This window comes from Pieris napi, chromosome 5 (genome assembly GCF_905475465.1).
Source record: "Pieris napi chromosome 5, ilPieNapi1.2, whole genome shotgun sequence".
Taxonomy (NCBI): Eukaryota; Metazoa; Arthropoda; class Insecta; order Lepidoptera; family Pieridae; genus Pieris; species Pieris napi.
This window is the reverse complement of record NC_062238.1, coordinates 2479463-2503413: the sequence shown is the minus strand read 5'-3', so window position 1 is coordinate 2503413 and position 23951 is coordinate 2479463. Positions and strand designations below refer to the sequence as shown.

At 35.7% G+C, this 23951-nt stretch overlaps 1 protein-coding gene across 10 annotated transcripts in view; it reads right to left on the bottom strand.

Annotated features, from left to right (window-relative positions):
- Window positions 1-112: 112 nt before the first annotated feature.
- The window catches only part of LOC125049950 (serine/threonine-protein kinase Doa), a 48543-nt gene continuing 24704 nt past the window's right edge, over window positions 113-23951 (bottom strand). For 2 of the 10 annotated variants that reach the window (XM_047649501.1, XM_047649502.1), the window contains 11 exons: window positions 16608-16734; window positions 7467-7548; window positions 7012-7078; window positions 6477-6590; window positions 5321-5411; window positions 4622-4801; window positions 3979-4108; window positions 3137-3281; window positions 2686-2791; window positions 2344-2491; window positions 113-436 (listed from right to left, as the gene is read on the bottom strand). In XM_047649501.1, the coding sequence (XP_047505457.1) occupies window positions 366-436; window positions 2344-2491; window positions 2686-2791; window positions 3137-3281; window positions 3979-4108; window positions 4622-4801; window positions 5321-5411; window positions 6477-6590; window positions 7012-7078; window positions 7467-7548; window positions 16608-16734 (1261 nt within the window). In that variant the 3' untranslated portion in view covers window positions 113-365. The other 8 variants (XM_047649500.1, XM_047649504.1, XM_047649495.1 and 5 more) reach the window with 8 other exon arrangements.

Genomic DNA, 23951 nt, shown 5'->3' with positions numbered 1-23951 from the left:
ATAAATTTCATCATTTGATATATGCATTTGAATTTCAATTTGAGGTTACATGTGTATGTATACAAACTATAGTTAAATATAGTTTCAAATTTATCCAAGTAAAAAACACATATGAAATGAGACCAACAGTCTTTATTTATAAATACATAGAGAAGTACCGATTCACAACATAAAATTATCTAATGTTCGACAAAATATCACTTATCACTTCATAATGTACAAGTCTATATACAACGACGCCGCGGGGAGCGGATCAGCCGTGGCCGCCTCGATTTTTCAGGAGGTGACGTCATCGGCGACGTCACTTCTTACTTCCGGTGTTCGGGGCGGCGTGGAGCGGGGGAGAGCGGGCGGACTCGACCGCCTCACCTACTCAACGAATGCGACCGCTCACGCGAACCGGACCCTTCGCCGTTGCAACGCGCGCGGTCACTGCCTGCAAATATTTACACATTTTAATTCAATTTAATATAGAGATAATATGAAAACATTGAACTATTTATATGAACTTTTCTATAAAAAAATACATAACGTTTTCCACTTTGTCAAAATTAAGATCTTACTAAGTATCATATTTAGACCTACATCAGTTTTTCTATATATAAAAGAGATATTTTAAATCTAAATTTAATATTATATACGTCTAAAGGTACTGTAAGTGTATTCATGTTAAACTATTTTCATGCTAAATAAAAAGTGCAGAAAAATGGTTATAAACGAAAAAGCCTTAAGCCAAATTACAAACACACTGACAAAACTAACAGATAATTTCATTGAAATACAATTTGTGAAAAAATCGTTTCGAAACTATTTAATCCAAAATAAAAACTTAACTCAGTTTCCACGGAAAACAGTCAATCAAAAATACGTATGTTTCTACGTAACAAATACATGAGATCACGTTAGTAAAACGACAAAAAAATAAAATACCGTTTGCCAAGTTTAAATTGGCGTGTGGTAAAAGGAACGTTGACTAAAAGGAAATATCAACTCTCAAATTTGCCTCGGAGGCTTTAGTACAGCTTCAGTGTTCATTTGAACAAAAACAAGCTTTTAAACATTTTTTTCTCCAAAAAAGCTTTTCAAATATTAATGAAATTTGGTAACACGGTAAGGTGCCACGAAACGCTAAGTTATAGTTGCAGTCATGCTTGTATCAACAGTTTTGACAGATAAAGGCCATCTTTTATCTGTCAACCAATCCTAGGCTAAAATTAAAAGACGTTACTTATCGCGAACTACGAGTGCCGTACGTCAAAATCCAAATCATTTTACGAGAATCAGAGTTCCCGCTAATTCTCATAATATATATATGATATCTCATGTATTTTTCTTAATTTGAATTACTTCTGATGATTAATGTTAATTGACCGCCTCCCGTGCTATTTGATTTCAATGATTCGCATTAATACATATATAATATAATAAATTCATGTCACACGATGTGTTTCAAACAAGCTATATAACGCGTATGGTACCTAAAACATGTTGCTCTTGCAAACGGGTGTCCTATAACAAACAATTTAGTTTAACAGATCCGCGGGCCCAAGTTAGTGAAGTTATAATAGCGATATTTAGCAAAGCGGGGAATTGTATAGTACTAATGAATGATATACTTTATAATGAAAGGTATGACCAATTGAATAGTATCAATAAATTTTACGGAAGGCTGGAACAACTCTCACAATACTCTTAGAACTAGAGAACAAACATATATTTATATTTCACATACAAGTATAATTAGCATAGATATATTGTATGGAAAATCTTAGCTTTCAAGTTATCAGACAGTGTCACTATCATTATTATTTCGTTACAGTAAAAAGCGAATCAATACGTGACGTGCACGAATACTTCCAAAATTATCATAATATGGATTAAGTTAAAATAAAGTAATAAAACTGATTTAGTTTTTTATATATAAAATCTACAATGGATGAAATATATAGCAATATTTTTAACGCAAATATACAAAAGAATATTTTTATATTATTCTGCATTAATTACGACTGTAATAAAAATAACAGTAAAAAAATTCGATTTTCAAATTTTTTTTAACATTCTATAAGTCGATGATCTGCAAAATTCGAAATAAATTTTTTTAAAACTCATTCTACACAAGAGCACATCATCGCAAAAATCGCATAAAAGAGAACTTTCCAATTTTGTATGGATTATACAAAAAATATTAATTTTAGTAAAAGATTACAGTTAATTAAAAAAAACAAGGGTCTGGACTTGTGATCTACCTTTTAATTGGATTATCTTTTATATAATATTAAAAACCTTCTCAATTACAGATATTACTAAATGAATATATAAGTTTATGTACTTTTTAATTACCTAGCCTCTGGTGCGGCGGCAGTTTGCTGAAGAAAGGGTGGTTGAGTGCTTCTCGTAGCGTGATGCGTTGAAGGGGCTCGTATTCTAACATCCGAGCGATCAGTTCGAACAATTGACGATGTTCCTCACTTGTGTTGGCCATGTATCTCTGGAAATCACATTCAAACATTTCAATTGTGTTCTTGTCAGGGTTTCGGAGATTTTTGTTATTTATACATATTCATTTCATTGCCCGCTCTTACGTATGAGTCGATCAGGAATTTTTGAAACGAATCAACATATAATGAGAAGAAGTAATTTATATTTTTGTTTCATAAAATAGTAGAATTAAAATACACTTACCAATAAAGGTTTACAATTATCCCTAACATATCTGCCAGCTGATGACTTTTCGTCCCAATCTAATTTGCCGTGATAAAAGTATTTTGTTCGCGTTTTTCTTGCCATTCTGAAAATTTAAACATTATATTAAAATTGAGAATTTTTCATAGAAGCAGGGATAATTTCTTTATGTGACTACCTTCGCATATTTTTTTTTTTTGCATTTTGTAAATAAACAAAGTTTCCTTGTAAATGCTATAATTAGTAATAATAAATAGTCTTTTTAAATATATATTCTTGAACAAAAATATTTTTATATATCTTTAACAATATCCCTTAATTGGCATAGTCTGTAAGGATAATGTATGTATTTATGTAATAAAAAATATACTTTTGAGAAATTCACGGTATTTTATAATTTAGCGTTATTAAAAACAAAGTTTACATAAAATATCTAAAATAATTGAACCACCTGTAAGGAATGGGTCCGAGGATCCTCTCCATCATGGCGAGGTGTTCTCGGTTGTCGTGCGTCTGGAACAAGGTGATGCCCAGATGCAACTCAAACATTATGCACCCGATGGACCACACGTCGCACGGCTGCGACCAGCCCAGCTCTGGAAATACATAATGTTAAGTAATACATATATTTAGGCTTATGATTAACGTAACACATATGCTAAGTGCGTATCGTAAAACGTAGCGATAATTGAAGTGAAACTTCTTTATCGACGTATGGGAGAAATTTTTTAGCAAATCGTCACGTTTTTCGGTTACGCGCCATGTTGCTTTTTGAAGTCAAACTTCTTTCAGGACGCAGAATCAAGTTGTTTAACTGTGTTGTGCAGTATCAACAAAAATGATTACTTATTATTCGACACTTAATATTTTAATGACAATTAAATTCATTACATTCCTAACAAATCTTCCTTTTTCCATCCCTCTAAGTATCGGAAATCTAAACTTTTAGATTTGTATAAATATGAACAACACTTAAAGATTAGCTTAGTTAGTTTAGCCACAGAAGTTTCACTTCTAACATGTGTACTTTGTACACACACACTTTTTTTTCTTCTCAGGAACTACGTGATATCGAGATGTTGAAAAATGTTTGGTAGTTATTGACGGGTATTCAAAATATTAGACAAAATATAAAGTGGATACATTTTTTAGCGCGTTAGGCAGCTATTCGAATAGAATTGACTTGGGAAGCGTATTCCACAGCTCCATGGAATATACTTATGAAAGTAAATCTAACTCCAAGTGATTTCTATTATGTTTAGTTTTATTACTGTATACAAATTACTTGCTCACCCAGGATGACCTCTGGTGCCCGATAGTGCCTCGTGGACACGATGGTGCTGTGGTGCTCGTGGTCAAAGGTGGCGCTGCCGAAGTCGATCAGGCGCACGTCGCTGCGCTTCACGCGACGCAGCTCGTGCTTCTGGAACAGCAATATTCATTTTACTATTTATTATTACTATTTTAGTTTGGGCTTACGACATAATTTAGTATGAGTACTATTGTAATTTACTGACTAAATGACACATGTCCACTTTTGTTTACCAAAGGGCACATGTCCAAAAAAAAAAAAAACCAAAAAAAATTGTTAATAAAATTTTATAGTGGTGGTTTTTAACTTTTCTTACGAAGAAAAGTCTTTTGTTTATTTGTGACTCAAAATATTACTAGCTTCTCGCACAAAAAAAATCACAAATTAGTTTTTTGTTCCTACTCTAAAAAAACAGTTTAGGACAAGTGCTGTTTTGGAAACAAGCGATTCATATATATCTATATGTATATTAAATTTGGTAAAATTCCAGTTAAAATGTTATTCAATGTGCAATTTATGCCCATAATTAGTGGCCCTTATAAAATAAAAAATATATAAGAATCACAATCAAGCAAAATTCTCCTTTCATACAAACCTCTAGTATTTGGTAAATAATTTACTCACCTTCTTAGAACTACTATATACAGAGACGACTTCATAATCGCTATCTACAAACAGGATGTTCTCTGGTTTGAGATCTGTGTGTGTGAGTTTATTGTCGTGAAGGAAGAGCACGCTGTATATCAGCTGGTAGGCGATATGTCGCACTTGTTCCAGCGGGTAGGGCTGGTAGCTGTTGTCTTTCTGCAAATATACAATTTATCTTTAGAGTTATTAGCGAAGAAATTGAAAAAAATCGCGTACTACATATGACGCAAAGAATCATAGTACAATTAATTTTCAGCAAAAAGAAAAGATTGGGTACAAACTATTGTCAAAGAACATTTTAATTTGAGTTCTGTAAAATATTTAGTGATCTTGAACATTGTTTCGAATTATAATAATAAAAAAACCCAGTTTAAATACCGTTCAAATGAAGGAAAAATAATAAGTTTTTTAAATATCAGCACTTATAACACTTAGAACACTTGCAACTAATCGTATATGTTAACACTCGATTCAGAAAAATAAATATGTAACCCAGCCTAATTAAAAAATAAACAAAAACAATAATATTCCAGACAGAAAGCACTTTTCAAACTAAATACAAGTGAAATTCTCAGGTGCAATTTGGGTTATTTTAGGCGAATCCTAAATTTAGATTTCAGAATAATCTAGATAAAAATATGACGGCATGCATTGACGTAAACAAATGATTCTCACCAGGAAGTCGAACACACTCTGTCCGAGCATTTCAAACGCGATGCACATGTGTCCGTGGTATTCGAACCAATCCAACATTTTCACGCACAAACTGAAATAGAACAAAACATTTATCTGAAATTATTTGCTTCGTTGGAAGAAATTTTTTTTAGTGTGTGTTGTAAAAAATACAACAATTCAAAATAGAAACTATTCTCCGAAAATATTTAAAGCACTCTAATTGTGACATTGGCTTATTGTATTAATAAATATGCCGTCAACAGAACAGTAGTAATATGTATATCTCTCTTCATACAGATTTAGTTATTAATAAAAAACTGGATCTTTTCCTGATTAACCAAAAATAAAACCATAAAGAATTTTATGTTACTCATTCTAAAATCCCTTTTCTTTTCTAGTAAATCGAAGAAATAAAACAATTTCAAGTTTTTTACATAGGACTAAAATGGTAATGATTAATTATTGCATTATTAATTTAAATGCCATATTTACAATATTGCTTTTTGCAAAGCAATTAAATAATACATTAGCGAGATCCCTTTTCCATTAATTGCGGTTCTTGAATTAATCGCAAATTGTGAATACTGTTACAAGGCTATAAATATTGATTAATTTTAAATTCTTTGCAAGTTTAATGCGAATGGCGGTCGGTATTTTTGTGTTTTCGTTGACAAGTTCTTCATTGGCGTTGCGCCAGCGACGGCCATAACGTCGCATATAGACGTGCAAGGTCAAATATTGCTACATTCGCGAGCTGATCTAGTGTAATCTATGTGAGAATTGCTTTTATTGATCCTATCGTAGCTCGGTTGGGGGTAACGTCATACATCATGTATACTATCACTTATGTACCTAGCTACTGTACTAAAAAGCTCGCTAAAGCGTACAGGTTGATAAATTTATGTTTAAAATTTGGAGGAGTTGTCTATGAAATAATTGTCAAACAGATGCAGACCTGTTCCTTCCTAAATATCAAACTTATTCTTTAAATTCTAAATTCATACGATATCCTGTAATTTTGACCCGTCTAAAAGAAATTCTGTATAATACTCTGGTCTTATACATTTGTGAACATACCTAGTCTTAGAGCAATAGAAAGCGTACAATTTCAGAGTATTTTTACTTGGGCATTTTAGAAAAATATTAGTTTACTTACTTCTTACAATCTGGATCAATCTCAGCCAAATTCTCCAAAACATTAATTTCTAGTTTTGCAGCCTCTCTGTACTTCTCGACGTTCTTAATAATCTTCAGAGCCATTCTGTGTTCCCTGAAAATGAAAACATAACAATAAATTATGACGTCACGCGTATTTTTAACCTCATCTAAAATAGAGCATTGGCAACTCATACAACATGCATTAATACTATGTTTATCAGATAATGTTTGGGGTTAAATATTCATTAACAGTTAAACATTAACGGATAATACACGTACAATATTAATTCTTATCATATTACTAGATAAATACAATTTAAATCTTTGAAAAATAGTTTAATATATGCAACATAAATAATATAATCGTGAGTAATTAAAAGTGAGTCATATGGGCGCTTTCAATATTGGGAGGTGTTCCCAAGCGATAAGCATTTTTATACACTCATTGAAATTTAGGTATAAAATATTTGGTTGGTTAAATTCAAATGTACATTGTCGTAGAAATTTCTAAAACATCTTTACGTAATACTTACATTTCCAAGTCTTTCACCTCCACCACCTTGCCGAATGTGCCCTCACCGAGTGTGTCGATGATTTTGTCTGTAATGAATTATGGAACCAATTATTACACGTCATTTTAACAAAGTCACGATAGAGACTTGCCATTGGTTTCGATAACAAGAATGTATTGAAAATAAAATAATATATAATCTCAAGAAAACCAATGTTTTCTCCTCTAACATGACTTGAGATATAAAAAAAGAATTTTGTCTGTAAATCAAAGGCTGAACCAGCATGGGCTTCTTGTTGACATTTTTAAAAAGGTGATAATGACATGTTGTGTATAGTGTTATTGATTTTCCTTACAATAGCCATACTATATAATATGCGTGTAGAAAATGTGTGTACGTCGTATTTATGTTTGTGTGTATGTGGTGTATGGTGTTACAATACATAAGCCGGTCATAGTTATGTTGTGGACACGAACATCTTGCTCCCATGACATATCCGGGCCAGTAGACCAGGTGTCCATCCTTGTCGTCCTTGACGGAGGAGCGTGCACGGGAGCTCTGCAAGCGCCGACCGCCAGCCGCCGAGCCGGGCCGAGAAGAAGCCGCACCGCGCACCGAACAGCACCAGCCAGCCAATGCCACCGAGGCGCCACGCGTCACGACCCGAGTAGAGTTGTACCGAACAATCAAAGAAGGGAGCGGTTGCCCGTCAGACAAGCGACATTTGGTATTGAGTGTCGTACATGCTGTTAGAGCGGACGGGTGGGCCGTTGCGGGTCGCGCCGGCGGACGACCGAACCACCTCGGCCGCCCGCCTCAGCGGTGCTCGCGAGGATGCGGAAAGGACTGGGAAATACACGCGTCCCTCGCGTACATCTCAGGCATTCATCTCACACAATGGGATACCGGTGTCCACCCGATTATTTAAAATATTTTGTTAAGAAAAAAATACTTTTGAAGATTCGTTTCAAAATTAAAACATTTTAATACAAAGATAGTTAGATTAGCACGCACGATGTTAAAACATGCAATTAATTATCATGTTATAACTTATAATCAAACATTGCACTGTTATCAAACGGCTACTGGAAGATAACAATGGTCACTAAGTCGAATCGAATTTCGAGTACCCTCTCGCGATATAAAAACTTAAAAATGTTTGGGAACCCAACTGTATACTACTATATGTTTATTATGATAATTAAAAAAAAACTTGTAAAATAATATACAGCTTTTATACGCAATTTCATATGAAAGTGCATAATTTTAGTTTTGCATGGATGTATTACAAACGTTATTTTGTGATGCAAATAATATGTATGGTTTCAAATAGCTATATTATTATTATTAGAGCGGTATAGTTAATGTTTTAGAACTGTCCAGTATTGCATAAAATACGGACCAGGAATAAATGTTAGCGGCACAAAGGCGAAGGCTTGATTAGCTTGTGCTTACAGGCGGCGTGGCCGCTTGACGTATGTGGTGCCGCGGTCGCTGAGGCCTTTGTCGACCCCTCAACTCCGGTGGAAGGGCTACGACATCTCCTATCCCAATGGGTTCTGGCTTCTTAAACTTAGCAGGAGCTGAAGATAATCCATTGGGCTCTTTATCAGTAATACGCCCGTACACCTCATCCAAATGAGCGTATTTCATTATCAAACTCTGTATTTCTTTACGCCTAGTCTCGCGTTCGTTCAGTATTTGATCACCGACGGGTGTTTTGTCGTCGTCTTCATCGCTCGACGGGTAATATATTTGTTTTTGTCTACCGACATCTTTAGCGGGAGAAGATGCAGGTGTTTTTAAATTATTAATTTTAGAATCTGCGTTCAATTGTTGAGGTGGTGAGATTAGATCGCGAGCCCCACTTTGCAAGCTCATATCTATGGGTCGTAAAGAAAGTTTTGTCGTTTTTCGATCATTTTCACTCTTTTCAGCACGTAGAGATCTTCTCTGATGTTTCCTATAAATGCTGTTTCTATCTTTTCCATAATTAAAATTTATATTGCTTGTGTCATAGCCATTTTTCAGTTCGTTTCGGTCACTTTGTTTGTGTGCCGATAGACGTCGATCGGTAGTGTTACGGAACGGAGTTTTATCTCTTGTTTTTTCACGAGAATAGTTGTGATGCCGTTTAAATGAACTCTCACCAAAAACAGCTGTCGTAAAACTTCTCATTAATCCTCTAGAAAGCGTGGGTTCAGGTTCTAATGTTTTTTCGCGGTCCTCCTTTTCTTTTCTCGCTTTTTCCTTTTTCATCACAGCTATTTTGTCTAAAACCGACGAGTACTTATCCTCCAAGCGACTGCGAGTACTTCCCAAAGTAATTGTAGTATCGATATTGTTGTTTGCCTCCTTCAGCGGATATCGTTTTACGAGTGGCGATGATTTGTCTTTCACATGAGCTCTACGAAATGAGTCATTGCGGCCCAGAGCACTGAAACCAGACGCAGCGTGTAAGGGTGATGTATTGACACGCGTTTTGGTTGCACCGAGATAATTGTAAGTGTGATCGTCGCTAAATTTTTTTGCAGTAGATGATAAGCCACTATAAGAATTATATGGGGATAAATTACGTCTACTATTGTTCTCATAACGCCTTACGTTTGCTAAGGCGGGATTTTTGTTTGTAAGTAAACTGTCATCGTATCTGTTGCGGGCACTACTGGTTAATTTAGAGTCCATTACAGCTTCATTTTTCTCAGACGGTCCACGACGGGTAAATCGATTGATAATACTGGAATATCCGTCAGACAGCAATTGAGTAACACTTGTGGTAGAAGATCGGTTGTATCGTTGGCGGCGTGGACTCGTTGCACTACTTCCGCTCGTACTTATACCGGCCATTGTAATTGAGTAATAAATCGTTCAATTGTATTGAAACACTCTTATCACAGGAATAAACACTGATACTACGTTCATCTTTCCATTCAATTCATATACATAGATAGAAACGAAACAATGGAACCACAGGGTTTAAACTTGAAGGGTGAATTCGAACATAGCACTAGCTATACTCTGCTCGGGGATTGAGCAGTAAGCGCGATAGGATTTGAGAAAGATCACTAGCGCAGCCGAGTACGGCCGTCGGTGCCAAGTAATGGTTGCGAACTAAAAATATCGGTAACCCGTGGGAGCGCCCTCCTGCGCACTCCGAGGTGCCGCGGCACGCGCATTTTCGTCGCGTTACGTCCGTTATAATTTCTTAATCGCCAATACATTTTTCCTTTATAAAACGTTCAAATTAATTACACGATATAAATGTGTGAGCTTCAAATTGGCATGCCCATTTAAATCCCATAAACTGTTGAGTGGTTAAATATCTAATTAAGAAACGCTTCCATCGCCAATGGATTTTCAGTATAATATTATCGATACAATAATATTCCATGTAATTGGGTGACTCTTCTCCGCATCAGTTCGAGAGCCAAGATTATTCCGTCAAACTACTAATTGGGTTAGTAGCACGCGCAATGAACAATACTAATGTATCGTATGCGCAGGCGACGATACATGTCATAGCGTAACATTGCAAATTGCTCACCCGGTCTTTTTGCTTCTTCTTAATTTGAATTTATTTTCCCCAGATATCTTCTATAAGATAAAGACGTATAAACAATGAAGAACGGATGCGGGCGTAAAAAGCATTTGATGTCTGATGATATGTAACACGATAACTCTGCGTGCTGTCTCACGCTTATCGTTTCTATAAACAAATACGTTTATTTAATATCATGTATAATGAATCTTTTAGATCCAGTCCAGTTATAATTCTTAATAGACTGAAAACGTTTTAAAGCTCAAATGTATTTAATTAAATTAGGCAACCAAATAAAGTCAGCAACTTGCAATTACCGATTTATAAGTAACTAAAATGATACTAACTTACTTTGTAATTAGTTCTTAGGTGATAGAAGCTAAATGAATTCAACATAAAATATAAGGTCCATAAAAAATACTAATTTACACAGCTGCTTATTAATACGTAGATAATTAATACGGATTATATTTTAGTATGTATTTATACGCTTCAAATCTCTATAAAATCGTTTGCCTAACGTCGGAAGAAATATTGCATTCTTAACGTATCTATGTTGCATGCAACAACTTTCGCTCGGTAAATATTTTTCAGCTTTTATAGCTAACATTGTTTGTAAATACCGACCTTTAGTGGCCTCGAATATAATGCTAGTCAATATCAAGATTACTCGTATACATACATAGATGTGATTTAAAAAAATCAATATATCAATTGGAAGAAAAGGTATACCTCGATTATGTATTTAAACTCATCTTCATAAACAATAGTCCCACATGAATACAATAGATCAACAAAATCTTTAATCACTTTCGAAAAGAATGACTTTATAAGAAACTTCATTTTCGGCTATATATCCAAAAATACAGAAATGATCATTAAATTGGCACTGATTTCACGTGGTTGCAACTTCACTCACATATCGTCTGTAACATTATTAGTACTAAACCGTCAGACATGATTCCGCCAGCTGAATAAGACGGTGTAACAATAACTTGACTGCAGGTAAAAAGGGACACACAAAACTGGTACCAACAAATCCCCTCTTATATTTATGAGTAATAATAATCAAAATTTGCAGTAACGGAAATTCGTTACTTTAACTATGAATCATTTATTTATTTATTTTTTTCTGGATTATTTTGTACGAGGAATTAGAGTAAATATTTTTTTTACTAAGATTTGTTTTTTTGTTTATAATAGAAAAAAAACCACGACTGTTGTCTCTGCGAGATAATTTTTTTAAATTACTGAAAGGTCTTTTAAAAAATATTAAGGATAATAATGGGGTATGATATAAACATGGTTTTCGTATTAAGTTCGCACCTAGGCCCGTTTAAAGGAACCCCGAAAGTGCTATATTAAAATAATTGAATTACCGACATAGCTATTTAAAAACAAACAAGTGGGTACTCTTTTGAAAAAATTATATATCCGTAATTAAAACTGACCTTGCCAGTAGATTTAGTACATGCATCATCCACATCAAAAAGGATCTCCGCGACCACATTGAGAAGTTTAGAAACATCGTGCCACTTGCATCCGTGCTCTTTCAGGAACCTTTTATAAAGCTCATAAAAGGACGTGAGCCGGAGTGGCATTCGCATCCTATCATGTTTCAATACCAATTCGGGCATTGCCCCAACACTTATCACTGCACCTCACAAACTAAAACAACGTACAGGGCGAGCGGATTGAATGCCGGTTGAATCACAACTGTTATGAAATTATACGCTTGTATCGTCCGTTAAACGTTACTGAATGAAACGCGATTATGTCAAACGAAAACATTTAAATTATAAGGAAATATTTCACTTGAAACCATTGTTTGCATGAGACACTTCGCGTTGGTCGATGGCTAAATTAAAACTAAATTGAACGATGCCACAACCGACCAATTAAAAGGCGGACAATTTGTAACACGACACATCTCGGTTGAAACAGGATTTATCCGCGTACAAACGGTTAACAATTCCCATAATTAACGTCCAATTCCCATAGTTCGTTTTGGTTTTTTAATAATATTTTTAAATTAATGTAAATGCAACCAGACTTTAAACTGATAACGTAAATAAAACAGCACTTATCACAATCACTAAGTCCAAAAGAACAATTATAAAAAACCCTGTCTACGAACGATAAGAGTTACCATAAAGTTCCGTAATAGTTCAACTGCATGACCCGCTCGGAGGTCTTTGCATGACTGCGGAGTGCTGGCCGTAGTATTAACATACATCCAAATCCTACGTGATCAAAGTCACTAGTAAGTAAGTAAATATGTCATACATTATCTATTTATTTCAAATGGCATAGCAAATATATAAAATATGCGATGGTGATTATGGTTTTTTGTCTCACAAAAAAATTTAGGCTGCCGCAAGGTTATCCGGAAGCAATAGTTTTGAACAGATGGGTTTGTTTCGGCACATTTATCTTTCGCTATCAGGGCAGAGGCTCGCCTTATTAACGAGTAACGGTGTTGGATAGCACCTTGTGCTTGATAAACTTGACCTCCATTCGGTAATCTTTAAACACTAAATGATAAAGATAGCGTAAGAATATACACAGCTAATTCTATTAATAAATTAATAGGTAGTATGTAGAGATTAATAAATACTAAAATATGTTCTCTTATTTATTTTTAGTATATTACTAGACTTTAAATGTTAAATAGGTAGATAAACCGTAAATAAAATTGTGAACATTTGTTATGAATCGAAACCGGCACATATCCAAACTTTCCTAATGACTAATCGCTGGTTTTACATTTGTGAAAAATACTTCCGCATTTAAAATAACGAATGTTTTATATTTTATATGTCTTGGGAATATTGACCTCTACATAGGTATATTAGTCATAATATTGGAATGCCTTTAAAATCCACATTCCTTTAACAACCAACCCGAATAAAGACTGAATCACTAGCGAATCCAATGTGAACTGGCTCTAACGAGTTTCAATCTAAGGGTTTTGTTTTACAATACAAAACAATTGTCTCTTTAATAAGAGTAGATTACGCAAATGTGTTTGCGACTTCCTACGAAGTTACGAAGAGTATAGTAGATTTACTATCTAAAATAAATATGATTAATGGAACAGTGTGAAAATCATAGGCACAAGGATTTTCCTTTTAGTAAATAGAAAAACTAAAATGTTATCAACCACATGCATTTGTCAGTGATTATTGAGATTGAGATTAACTATTTGTTATCGAAATTTAAGAGAATGTTTTCTTAATAAGTTTTTCAACGCATATTCTTTTTTTGCATTTAGAACTTATGTCATACAAGGACATGAAGTTCTAAGAGTTATGAAATTAACACGTTAAAACCAAATTTAAACAGTCTTAATTATATTTAGGCAATATTAAAAAGGCAGAAAATTCAATTTTTTTTGTAATGTTCATGGTGTTCCCTGTTCACGTGGGCGGCTTGTGCGTCGCTAAATCAGACGGGTGTAACAGTTTGAATCACACATAAAAATCACAACAGAAAGCATGCGGGATTATTGGCTAGGTGAAGGTGATCGATTCTATTTCTGTGCGCGTGCGCTATTTGTTAAGCGGCAAACTAGTGGCGCCATCTCGTATTCGCCATTGGTACAACATAGATGTGCCAGCTGCTGAAACTATTTCTGTCTTTAATAATATAAACTTTTATTAGAACGCTATTCATACGATCATTGCGTTTATGATTCGACTATATCAATTAAAATATCTAGCATTCTACGTCATTCAATATAAAAACACCGGTCATCAATTGAATTATCAAACAAAATTAAAAATGGTTAATGTGACTTTAATGTAAAAAATATGCATAAGCTGACCTCTACTTCTTTCGGTTGCTTATCAGGTTTCATTTGCGACATTTGTGCCTGCTGGGGTTGTGGAGGTACATAGGAGCAAGACGGCTGGGGTTCAGGTTTCAGTTGACTGGTCTGTTGTAACTTCTTTGGTATATTTAGTATTTTTGTTGACCCTTCTGCGTTTTGCAAGTTAATCTGTGGTACATTCTGATTCACAGCATTTATACTAGGCTTGGTCAACCAAGCTGGAGGCACTGCGGGTGGACGAGGACGCTGTGGTATTGGCTTTATTGGCTTCACTTGTATTGGTTCTTTTGGAGAAACGACGGTAGACACTTTACTAATTTGATCAACCTCTTTAGGCGTGCCACTGTTAGACACTTTCTGCACCGTATTATTTGATATATTTACATCTTTGTTTTGGGAGTGAGTTGGTCCTACTTCGGGCTCATTTTCTAAGGACTTTATATCAGGTATGCATGGTAGTTGACTTAATGGCACTGTAACTGGTATTTTATTAGACGTTAATAAATTGTTATTGCATTCCACTTGGGAATCACTTTTAACTAATTTATTATTTTCCTCTATATACAGGGGCGAAGGGTCACTTTTGCTTTGTGAAAATTCGTCACTATCACACGACAACTCTTCTAAACTGTTTGCTAAGTCAAGTGCAGAAGCTTCATGATAATCAGAAGAACACGGCGAAGTGTCGTCGCTGGTATCGTCTGAGCAGTGGGTTGGTCTCACTGAACTTTTACTACTTGGTATGAATGCTAAGCTAGATGTAACATCTACTGATGTGTCTGCATTCAATGACTCTTCGTCGCTGATTCTTGACGATTCCCGATTTGTTAAAGAATCTATAATACTGTCCTTGTTATCCTCCTTATTGACAGGTGAAAGAGAAGGTATTAATTGGGCAACTACTTGAGCATCTTCAAAATTATCTTTTATTGTGTCTGTACCCCCTGACGTACAAGCATCGTCTTCATTGATATCAATTTCTTTAATTTTAATAGCTTCTTCCGGTGGCAAATTCATGAATTGCGGTATTCCAAAATCTAATTCATTTAGTCTCGTATATTGCATACAATCAGCAATAGGCATATCAAACTGGGGTGAATAATATTCGTAAGGATTGTTATTAGAGTTGTAAAGTGACCAGGGATCATTTGAAGGTATGAGAGGTAATCCGTCGTAATACATTCCTGTGTTAATATCTTTATCTACGAGAAGTTCTGGTTTATAATCCCAGGAAGGTACAAAAGAGTCCTCGAAGGCTAAATAATTTTCTGGTAATACAACCATATTTTGGTTAATATGAGGATTATTATATGCATTAGAATTGTCGTAAAAGGGGTTATTAAGAACTAGTGATGGTGGAACTTGTATCCCAGAATTATCTACCACAACATCAGCTTCAAGATACAAATCATACTTAGAAAGATCTGGCTCTGATCTACACCTAGTTAATATATTGCTTATATCGCTTTCTTCTGTAGTGCTAGCATAATACAAATCCGATACAATATCGTTTAAACTCCTACCTCTTCGTATAAAGTTGATGTAACAATAATCATCACTATTGCCTCCGGACATGTTGTGATTTATAATTTCATTGTATTGATCATCTAAAGTTGGCAATCCAACGTTGTTTATTTCGTTTAAGCCATGCGGGTATTCAGTTGATTCAAGGATAGCGTTCTTTAGAGTATTTTCATTGGCACTGTCACATGATAAATTATTCGGTAAGAGAACTATTGGGGGCAATGAAGGCGGTGGACCACGAAATAGCACATTATCGGGAGGTTTACGCGATGGCTGGGCAGCCATGGCGGCCGCCCGCTACCGGTTTCAGCAAATTAACTTCTCACACCGATAGTGAAAACGCACTGGGCGGCCGATTCAGCTTTGCAACTGACTGAAGGCGTACAAAGTGACGAAGGCGAACACAAATAGAACACTCGCAAGCGTGATGAGGTCGCCGTCTCTCGCGCGCGTCTTCACGGACGAAGGCGCATGCGCACGCGCATACACATGCCAAACCAGTCCCGTTTATTCCTCCAACAGGAATTTATGTTTTCGCGTTATACAGGTTCCGGTGTTTGCTTACGACAGTACTCAAGAGAGTATACATAGTTTATTATAAAAACTGAATTTTCGGGCGGACACTTAGGTAGTAGGTAAGTGATGGCGAGCGATAGGTTCTTCAGACATAATCATTCATTCATTCATCCACTAAATAAAGTACATAGCAACGGTCGGACAAACCTGTTCAGGGGGTGACCGAGGAGAAGACTCGTCGCGATGATGTCTTCTCCGCCGGTGCGATGTCGGTGATCGCCGATGATGAGATCGCTTAGATCGGTCATTACGCCGCCTCCACGAATGCTCCGAGCTGTGAAATCAGCGATCGGAAGGCTGTAGGGTTAGTGAACTGGGATTTTTGAAAATATTGCTAGACATGTAAAAGGTTGAGGTGAGGTTTCAATAAATTCAAACTTAAGAGCAAAATTCAGTCATATTACTAACGTTAGTGATTTATCTTCACGTGCCGTATGTGGGTCTAAAAGATTGTTCAGGTTGTCGGGCGATGGCACGCAACATGCGGCCAATAGGGCCCTAAGGGCGGGCCCACATTTACGTGCCTTGCCTATTATTATCTTAGCAATTATGTTTTTGACGAAAACGTATAATTAATATTCCTAGATATCACCGCGAAAATATAACTATCTAGTTTTCCTTCAGTCATAATAATGTAAAATATTTTTTTAAAAGACGTTTTAATAGTCGCGTTTATCTTTTAACAAGGTCACAACGGATTGCGAGTCGATGTAGTTTATTTTCATGTTACGTATATAAAATTTTAAATATTAGCAATGTCTCTGCTAAGCGCCAAGGATAGACCGACGTTGACCACGCTTGCGAGCTGACTGCCAACCCGCACCGCCCGCGCATTGGTTACATATTAACAGATGAACATTACTCGGTAGCTCCTAACAACCGAACAATCACAACTACGTCACCAAAGTGATAAACTGTCAACGTTATTGGTAAACTAGGTATGCATATAATCTAAAGAGACAAAACGTAACTCGTAACACAAAATACAACTCACCGACAAATACGAATGAAAGGTTTTGCCACCTCTACTATTCTAAAAAAACTTGCACTTCTTCCTTTTCTCATTGGATATATAGTGTTTGATGAAATCGATTTATTAATTTATCTGACATTTTAACATTGGTGGGCGTCTTTATGCAAGATCAGGAGCAAACTGCGACTATCCGATAACGATTCTTTCTCGTCAAAGCTAATGGCATTATAGTCCGCGTAATTGGTTTATTGTGGGAGCAAAAATAGTATAAAGTTGCATAGATACCTGTTATGTTTTATACGAAATTAATATCAAATTCTATACGAGAAAGTTGTTTATGTTGTTGTTAAAAGCTGTAACAACGTTTTAACTAATAACGCTTAATTTTAGATCTAATAAGCAAAATGTATTAACTTTAGAAAAAGTAAACAAGAACTACTTGCTTTATTAATTAATTCAACTTAGATATTTACCATAAAGACCTTTCAAATAAGCTCTCACACTAGTCCGCAACACATACACGTTAGTGGGTGTATGTTATTCGCAAGGCGTAGTCACATTTTTAACGCCAAGTGTGGACAAGTTGAACTTGAAAGCTCAAAGCGAACCTTAGAATGCAACTAGCGTATACAGATTAAAATACTTTCGTATTTTTTCTTTAGATATTCTTTATTAATAAAGCATTATGGAGCGTCAACTTTTAAATATTTAAATAATTATAGTGAAATTGATAATACAATTGATCAAATGATTTAAATATTATTTCCGTCTAATTAAGAAAGGATAAATATCATCTGCCTGTAAACAATTAACCGTTTCTATGAAAATGTATATTACGGTTTTCCTTACAGGAATATTGACGCATTTAATTAAGATAAAGACACAAGTATGAAACAGGAAATACCAGTGTGTTTTGATGTTTGTACACTGTTCTATATTTGAAACAGTAAAATAGGGTAAAACCATTTTACATTATAACACAGGTCCTACTTGAAGTCCGATTATAGACAGAGATGACGTTATCATTGTCCAAAGGAAACCACGTACGTCACAATACATCGTGAATACCAAGCAGCGCAACGTTCACTTTCGACCAAACATTAATTTGCACATGAATCTTGTTGGCTAAGGAAATTAACTTTTCAAAACCAAACGCTGTTTGAGAAATATTTTAGATTTTCTAAGAGCACACGAGACGAATGCAAATTTCGCTATGAAAAGAATAACAAAAATTTTGGCGACTAAAGAGAATTTGACCTTGGCACTCACAACCCCTGCAGTGCTCAGTTCATGCTTAGCCAAATGGCTTTTACTTGCTTCTTTCTGATGAATATTTAACAGTTACTAATTCAAACGGTCAAAATAAACAATAGACTTACGCGAAACGTAGTTATTTTTTTTCACATTAACAAGTCTGTAACATTTCTCAACGCGTAATTATAATTTAACAGTAAAACGAGAACATAACAGTTGTGTTAATTACTATTAATATTTTCATGTCCGAAACAAGCATGAATTATAACACATTCTAATATTATATACATATATAATAGGCAAGTTTTTAATATTTAAGCTAATAATAAATCTTTTCCAGCGCTAGCTGTATTTAAATAACCATTACGAAATAATGAAGGTGAAAGCAATTTTAGCCGAAATCCGCCAATCGCGTTTGCCGCGACGAGCACTTTCCGCTACCACCGGCGCTGACGTATAATAAACTTTTCCGGTGTTCAAACTTTGTGTCAATATGAGAAAGTTACCTTATTCAGATGAATGTGATATTATTGATATTGTTTACATAACGCGACAAGCCTAACGCTTTGTTTGGTCTATCACTCATGTGCATTTGAGTGATTTGCAGAGTGCTATCATGGAAAACCTGATACTGAAAAGTACGTTCATTTTCAATGCGGTCAACGCATAGCGTATTCCGTATAACAACGCTAATTTATATTTAGAAACAGGGAACACGTGTATCGTATTGAATCATCCCGTCTCCGCTTACGATCCGAGCCCTTACTTTCTGATACGTTTCGATAGCGGCGAACATTTCACAATAGCCGTTAATATTTTTGACATTCAGTTAACGAGGTGAATTCGCGGTAATACTGACAGGTTAGGCCTAGGGTTGGCGGGTCACAGCGTAGCGGCACGCAAGTTCGCGACGAGAGTGGAGCGGTTGCAGCATTATGGTCACAATCGATCGCTGGCCGGACCGGTGCAGTGCGGGCAAAGTTACGAAATCGAGCCAAGTGAGATCTTTAGTGATACAGACCAATATCTGGTCAAGGTTTCCTTTAGCTGTCCAAGGCGTTTCAGCGATATTGTCCTATACAAATATTTTCGATAGTGCAAAGCCGACCGAGATTAAACATCACAAAAAGCGTTCATTACGTTATTGTACTACATTTGAAAGGGCTTTAATAACTGTCGAGTTTTTAATGGGAAAGCTACAACGCAAGGTTAACGCGGATGAGCGATTACTGTGAACCATGAGAACATTGCAACCGAAACTAATAGTAAACCCGCGCTCTCGGGTCAATGACAACTTGCCTTGCTTCTAAATCATTAATTTTTAAATGACCAAATCGAATTTTAATCGACTAAACCGAACGGCAATCCGTATTTAGCTAGATTTACAACCAACAATATTGTTTTCAAATAACCTAGGTAGATAGCTCGGTTAAAGTCTAGACGATAAAATAACGAAAATAAAATAAATAATAGAGGTAAAATAGTGAAAGTTAGCTAAACAAAGCGACGCCGTTAATATAATTTTGTCAGTTGTACGTGAAATGAAAACGAATGTAGGATGTTTACAAACGACTGTATGACACCTTTATCAATTTGCTTACTTAACTTCACTTCTATATATAATCAGACAACATTAACACGTTTGTCGTGTGAAGAAAGTCCAATAAAACGAAATTTAAATACAGATAACAATATAAAGTGAAATAAATTCTAAAAAGCAGTGATGTAACTGAAATTTACCAAGCATGCAATGTTTGTACGAAAAACTTAGTTTGTTTTATTACTATTACATTGTTACTTCTTACAGACACGAATTCCGGTGTCATAATTACACTTAGTCGTTTTAGGATCAATAAAAATAAAAAGTATTTATAATTTTGGTGAAGACACCTGACAAAGTCGTCAACATTTAGTAAATTTTTGATAATCTGCTTGGCAACAAGAATAGGTCCTAGGCCAGGGAGACAATAAAACATGTATTACGTCATATAGACCGGGTTGACAAATCCTTAGCGGGTGTTTAAACCAGGACGGGACCTTGAAACATTCACTAAAACGCTATCGAGACGAATCTTTTTAGCAGCGCAAGCGCCCACGACTTGCGAACGCTTATGTTATTGTTTTCATTTTGTATCCGATGAAGTAACTTAGTTATAAATTGAAAACATTTTACAAATAAGATGAAATGAGTTATTTTTAAGGATTTCAACCATTTTACTACATAGTATGTAATTATTTCTTCATTTTTCGATGAAATTAAATAGATAGTTTTATCTTTTCGCGATAAACAGTGGCCCCAAGACTTGCCAATGTATCTTTATGTCAATTTGCTATCTAACTATGCGCGATAATGAGCAAATGAAGCAATCGTAAGATGGAATAAAGCTTAAATGGTGACTCACTGGCTCTTGTGCAACACTTTGCACAACCGGTCTATAGGCCCTAACTAGTTACTGCTGTCAAAGTGCATACCATTATTCATAAATCAAATAAGTATTAATATGTAAATCAATAGCTTAATGTAAGTGTAATAATAAGTGTATTCTTTATATGGAACCTCACATTCTACATCCAATTTTGACAGATAAAACTAAGAGAAACTCTGCTGACCACGATTGCTGAAAAAACACTCGAAACGTCGAGTAATGTTAATTATGTATTAATTATAAAATCGTTATAATTACCGTTGAAATAAAAAAAATATAATAGTCGCAAAAACAATGTTATATACCTTTCATATTCATAGATCACTTACATGTACATAATGTATTACCGTAACTGATTTGCATATATACAACGACGGGACAGATTGTAAATAATAATTATATTTGTTTGTTAGGTTACTATTCGTGTCACAAAAACACATCACGAAACCAATTAGTGCCACATTAATTCGACAAATTAAAAATATTAAATAGATTACCATAATCGCATTCGTAATCAGTGTATGTAAATAGATATCTATTTAATGAAGGTATAACAATGATACGATAACTTCCATTGTATTTGGAAACGTTATTAGCTTTGGCCTGAATATCTACGCAGCTGTAAACTTGGTTGTTAGTTTAATGACAACCACTGTTTGATACGTGTAATAAACAGAAACACTCCGTGAGCGCTGTGTATGAACCGTATTTAAGACTGATGTTGCTCGTAAACCAATAGGAAGGAGGGTGTTAGTAAAAGAAAAAACCATATCTCCGTGTGTACATACGATACGCTCCACTCGTGCTCGCGCATACTCTTCTGGAAAGCGGCTGATTTGGGCGTCCAAGAGGCAACGCTGAGGTAAAGAGCGGGCAGCTCAGCTACCTTAACTTCCAGGCGTTCTGCTAATCGCTGGTCTACAACGGATTTGGGGCCGCTAGTAAGCGATCGCTGGGCACTGTTTCGCCGTTCCGCACCACTGTACCCGTTTAATTTCTCGCCGTTGCAAGACGTTACGCTTTTTGGACCATCTGTGCTGAGCAATTTACTCTTAACGGTCTCGGCTTTACCGTAACTCTTATATTGCACCGATTCAGTACCTTTCGCGATTCGATAATATTTCATACCATCGTACATTTCTCCGTTTGCACTTGTGTATTCGACGTTTAAATTATTGTCTTCATCTCGTTTAATGACATCGTCTCCGTTTCGTTTAGTGTAACGTTCGTCCTTGCTATTTTTGACAAAATTACTTTCGAAGCTAGTTTTACATTTAGGAACATTGTTTAGATAATCGCTAAAACTTAAATCCTTATGCAATCCTTTATCACAGTTATTCTTTAATGTTTCCTTAATATCGACACCGTTTCCATTATATCGGCCATAAGTAAAACTGGCAGGCTGGACGTTTTCTATTCTGCTCAATGCTGCACGTTCTGCTTCTTTGCTTTCAAATTCATGTCTGACAAGTGCAACACGCGAAACCTCTTCATTATTAACGCCGTTTTTATACGGAGGTTTTGTAATAAAATCGGCAGCGGTTATGCCGGCCCTGCTTTGTTCGCTAGGAGCAGTCCATGTGTCATGTTTCTTTTTATCGTTGCTTTTTGAAGACCAGGCTTTAGCTAGCGCGGCCTTAAGGGCCTCTCTTCGTTCGTGCACGCTCACCCTGGGGTACTCGTGAATCGGAACTATGGCTGGGGCATAGAGGGTCGACCGAGGTGTGGCTCGCGTTATGCGAAAACTTCTGAACTCCCTGTTGAACTCCGAATTGAGAGAATAGGCTGGTATTCTCGAAGTCACCATGTTGAGATCAAAATTTTCACTACTAGTTAAATTATGTACTTATACGTATTGCTCACAAATGTCGTTATTTTAACGAGCACACTAAACACATATCGACTCTACCTGAAATTAGATAACACAGATTGAAAACATGTCGAACGAGCAAACATAAAAGTAAACAGTTAAGTTTAAAGGAGCGTGACGCGGCTATCAGTTGGTAAATTTAATGTCAGCTACAAACATGGGATTGTGTCAGTAATGGGCCGCGACCTTCGCGGTGGGCGGCGGCGTGGCGGGACAACGCACTGGTCAACGAACCGCCCAGTCCTGCTTGCAGCTTGCATAATGCAACGCAAACGACTCGCCTACCACATCTCGTATGCAGTTATGTTACTAGTCACGTTTGTACTGCCTACATAATTGCGTATGTTCAACGAGAATGATTCAATGTTACAATACTTATTTACAGGGTGAAAGACAGCTGTCCTATTTGGCGTTATTATTGAAAAGTTTATAACAGCAGCTTGCTATGTGGAGCATTAATACCGTATAAGTGCAACAAGTGTCACCTTGGTGGCGTCCCTAATATGGGTAGTCACAGAGCTGCCATATGGCCAGCAGCCGATACATCCTCGCTAGAACTACTGCACAAGGCTCAAGGGGTCATTGCTTTTACATCTAACTTAGCAGTACAACTCTTGACTTTGATCTACAACTCGATCTCAAATTTCCATTACACCGCGAATGGTGTATTTATAATTAATTTTATATATCTTATTGGTTTAGCGTAATTTCATATATATTTTGATAAATCCGATTACAGCAAAAATGCAAGCTTCAAAATAAATACATTCAATGAACTAACAAAAACAATTCGATAACGTTTAATTGTTTCCATATATTTAATACATATTATTGTTTTAATAGGCAAACAAATATTTAATTGAGATAACACAATCCCTTGTTTGCACACATATCGAGGCAATGTTTTATCAAAAATAAAGACAGAAAATTAGTTCAACATGTTCTCATCATTAAGTTAAAACTTCTTT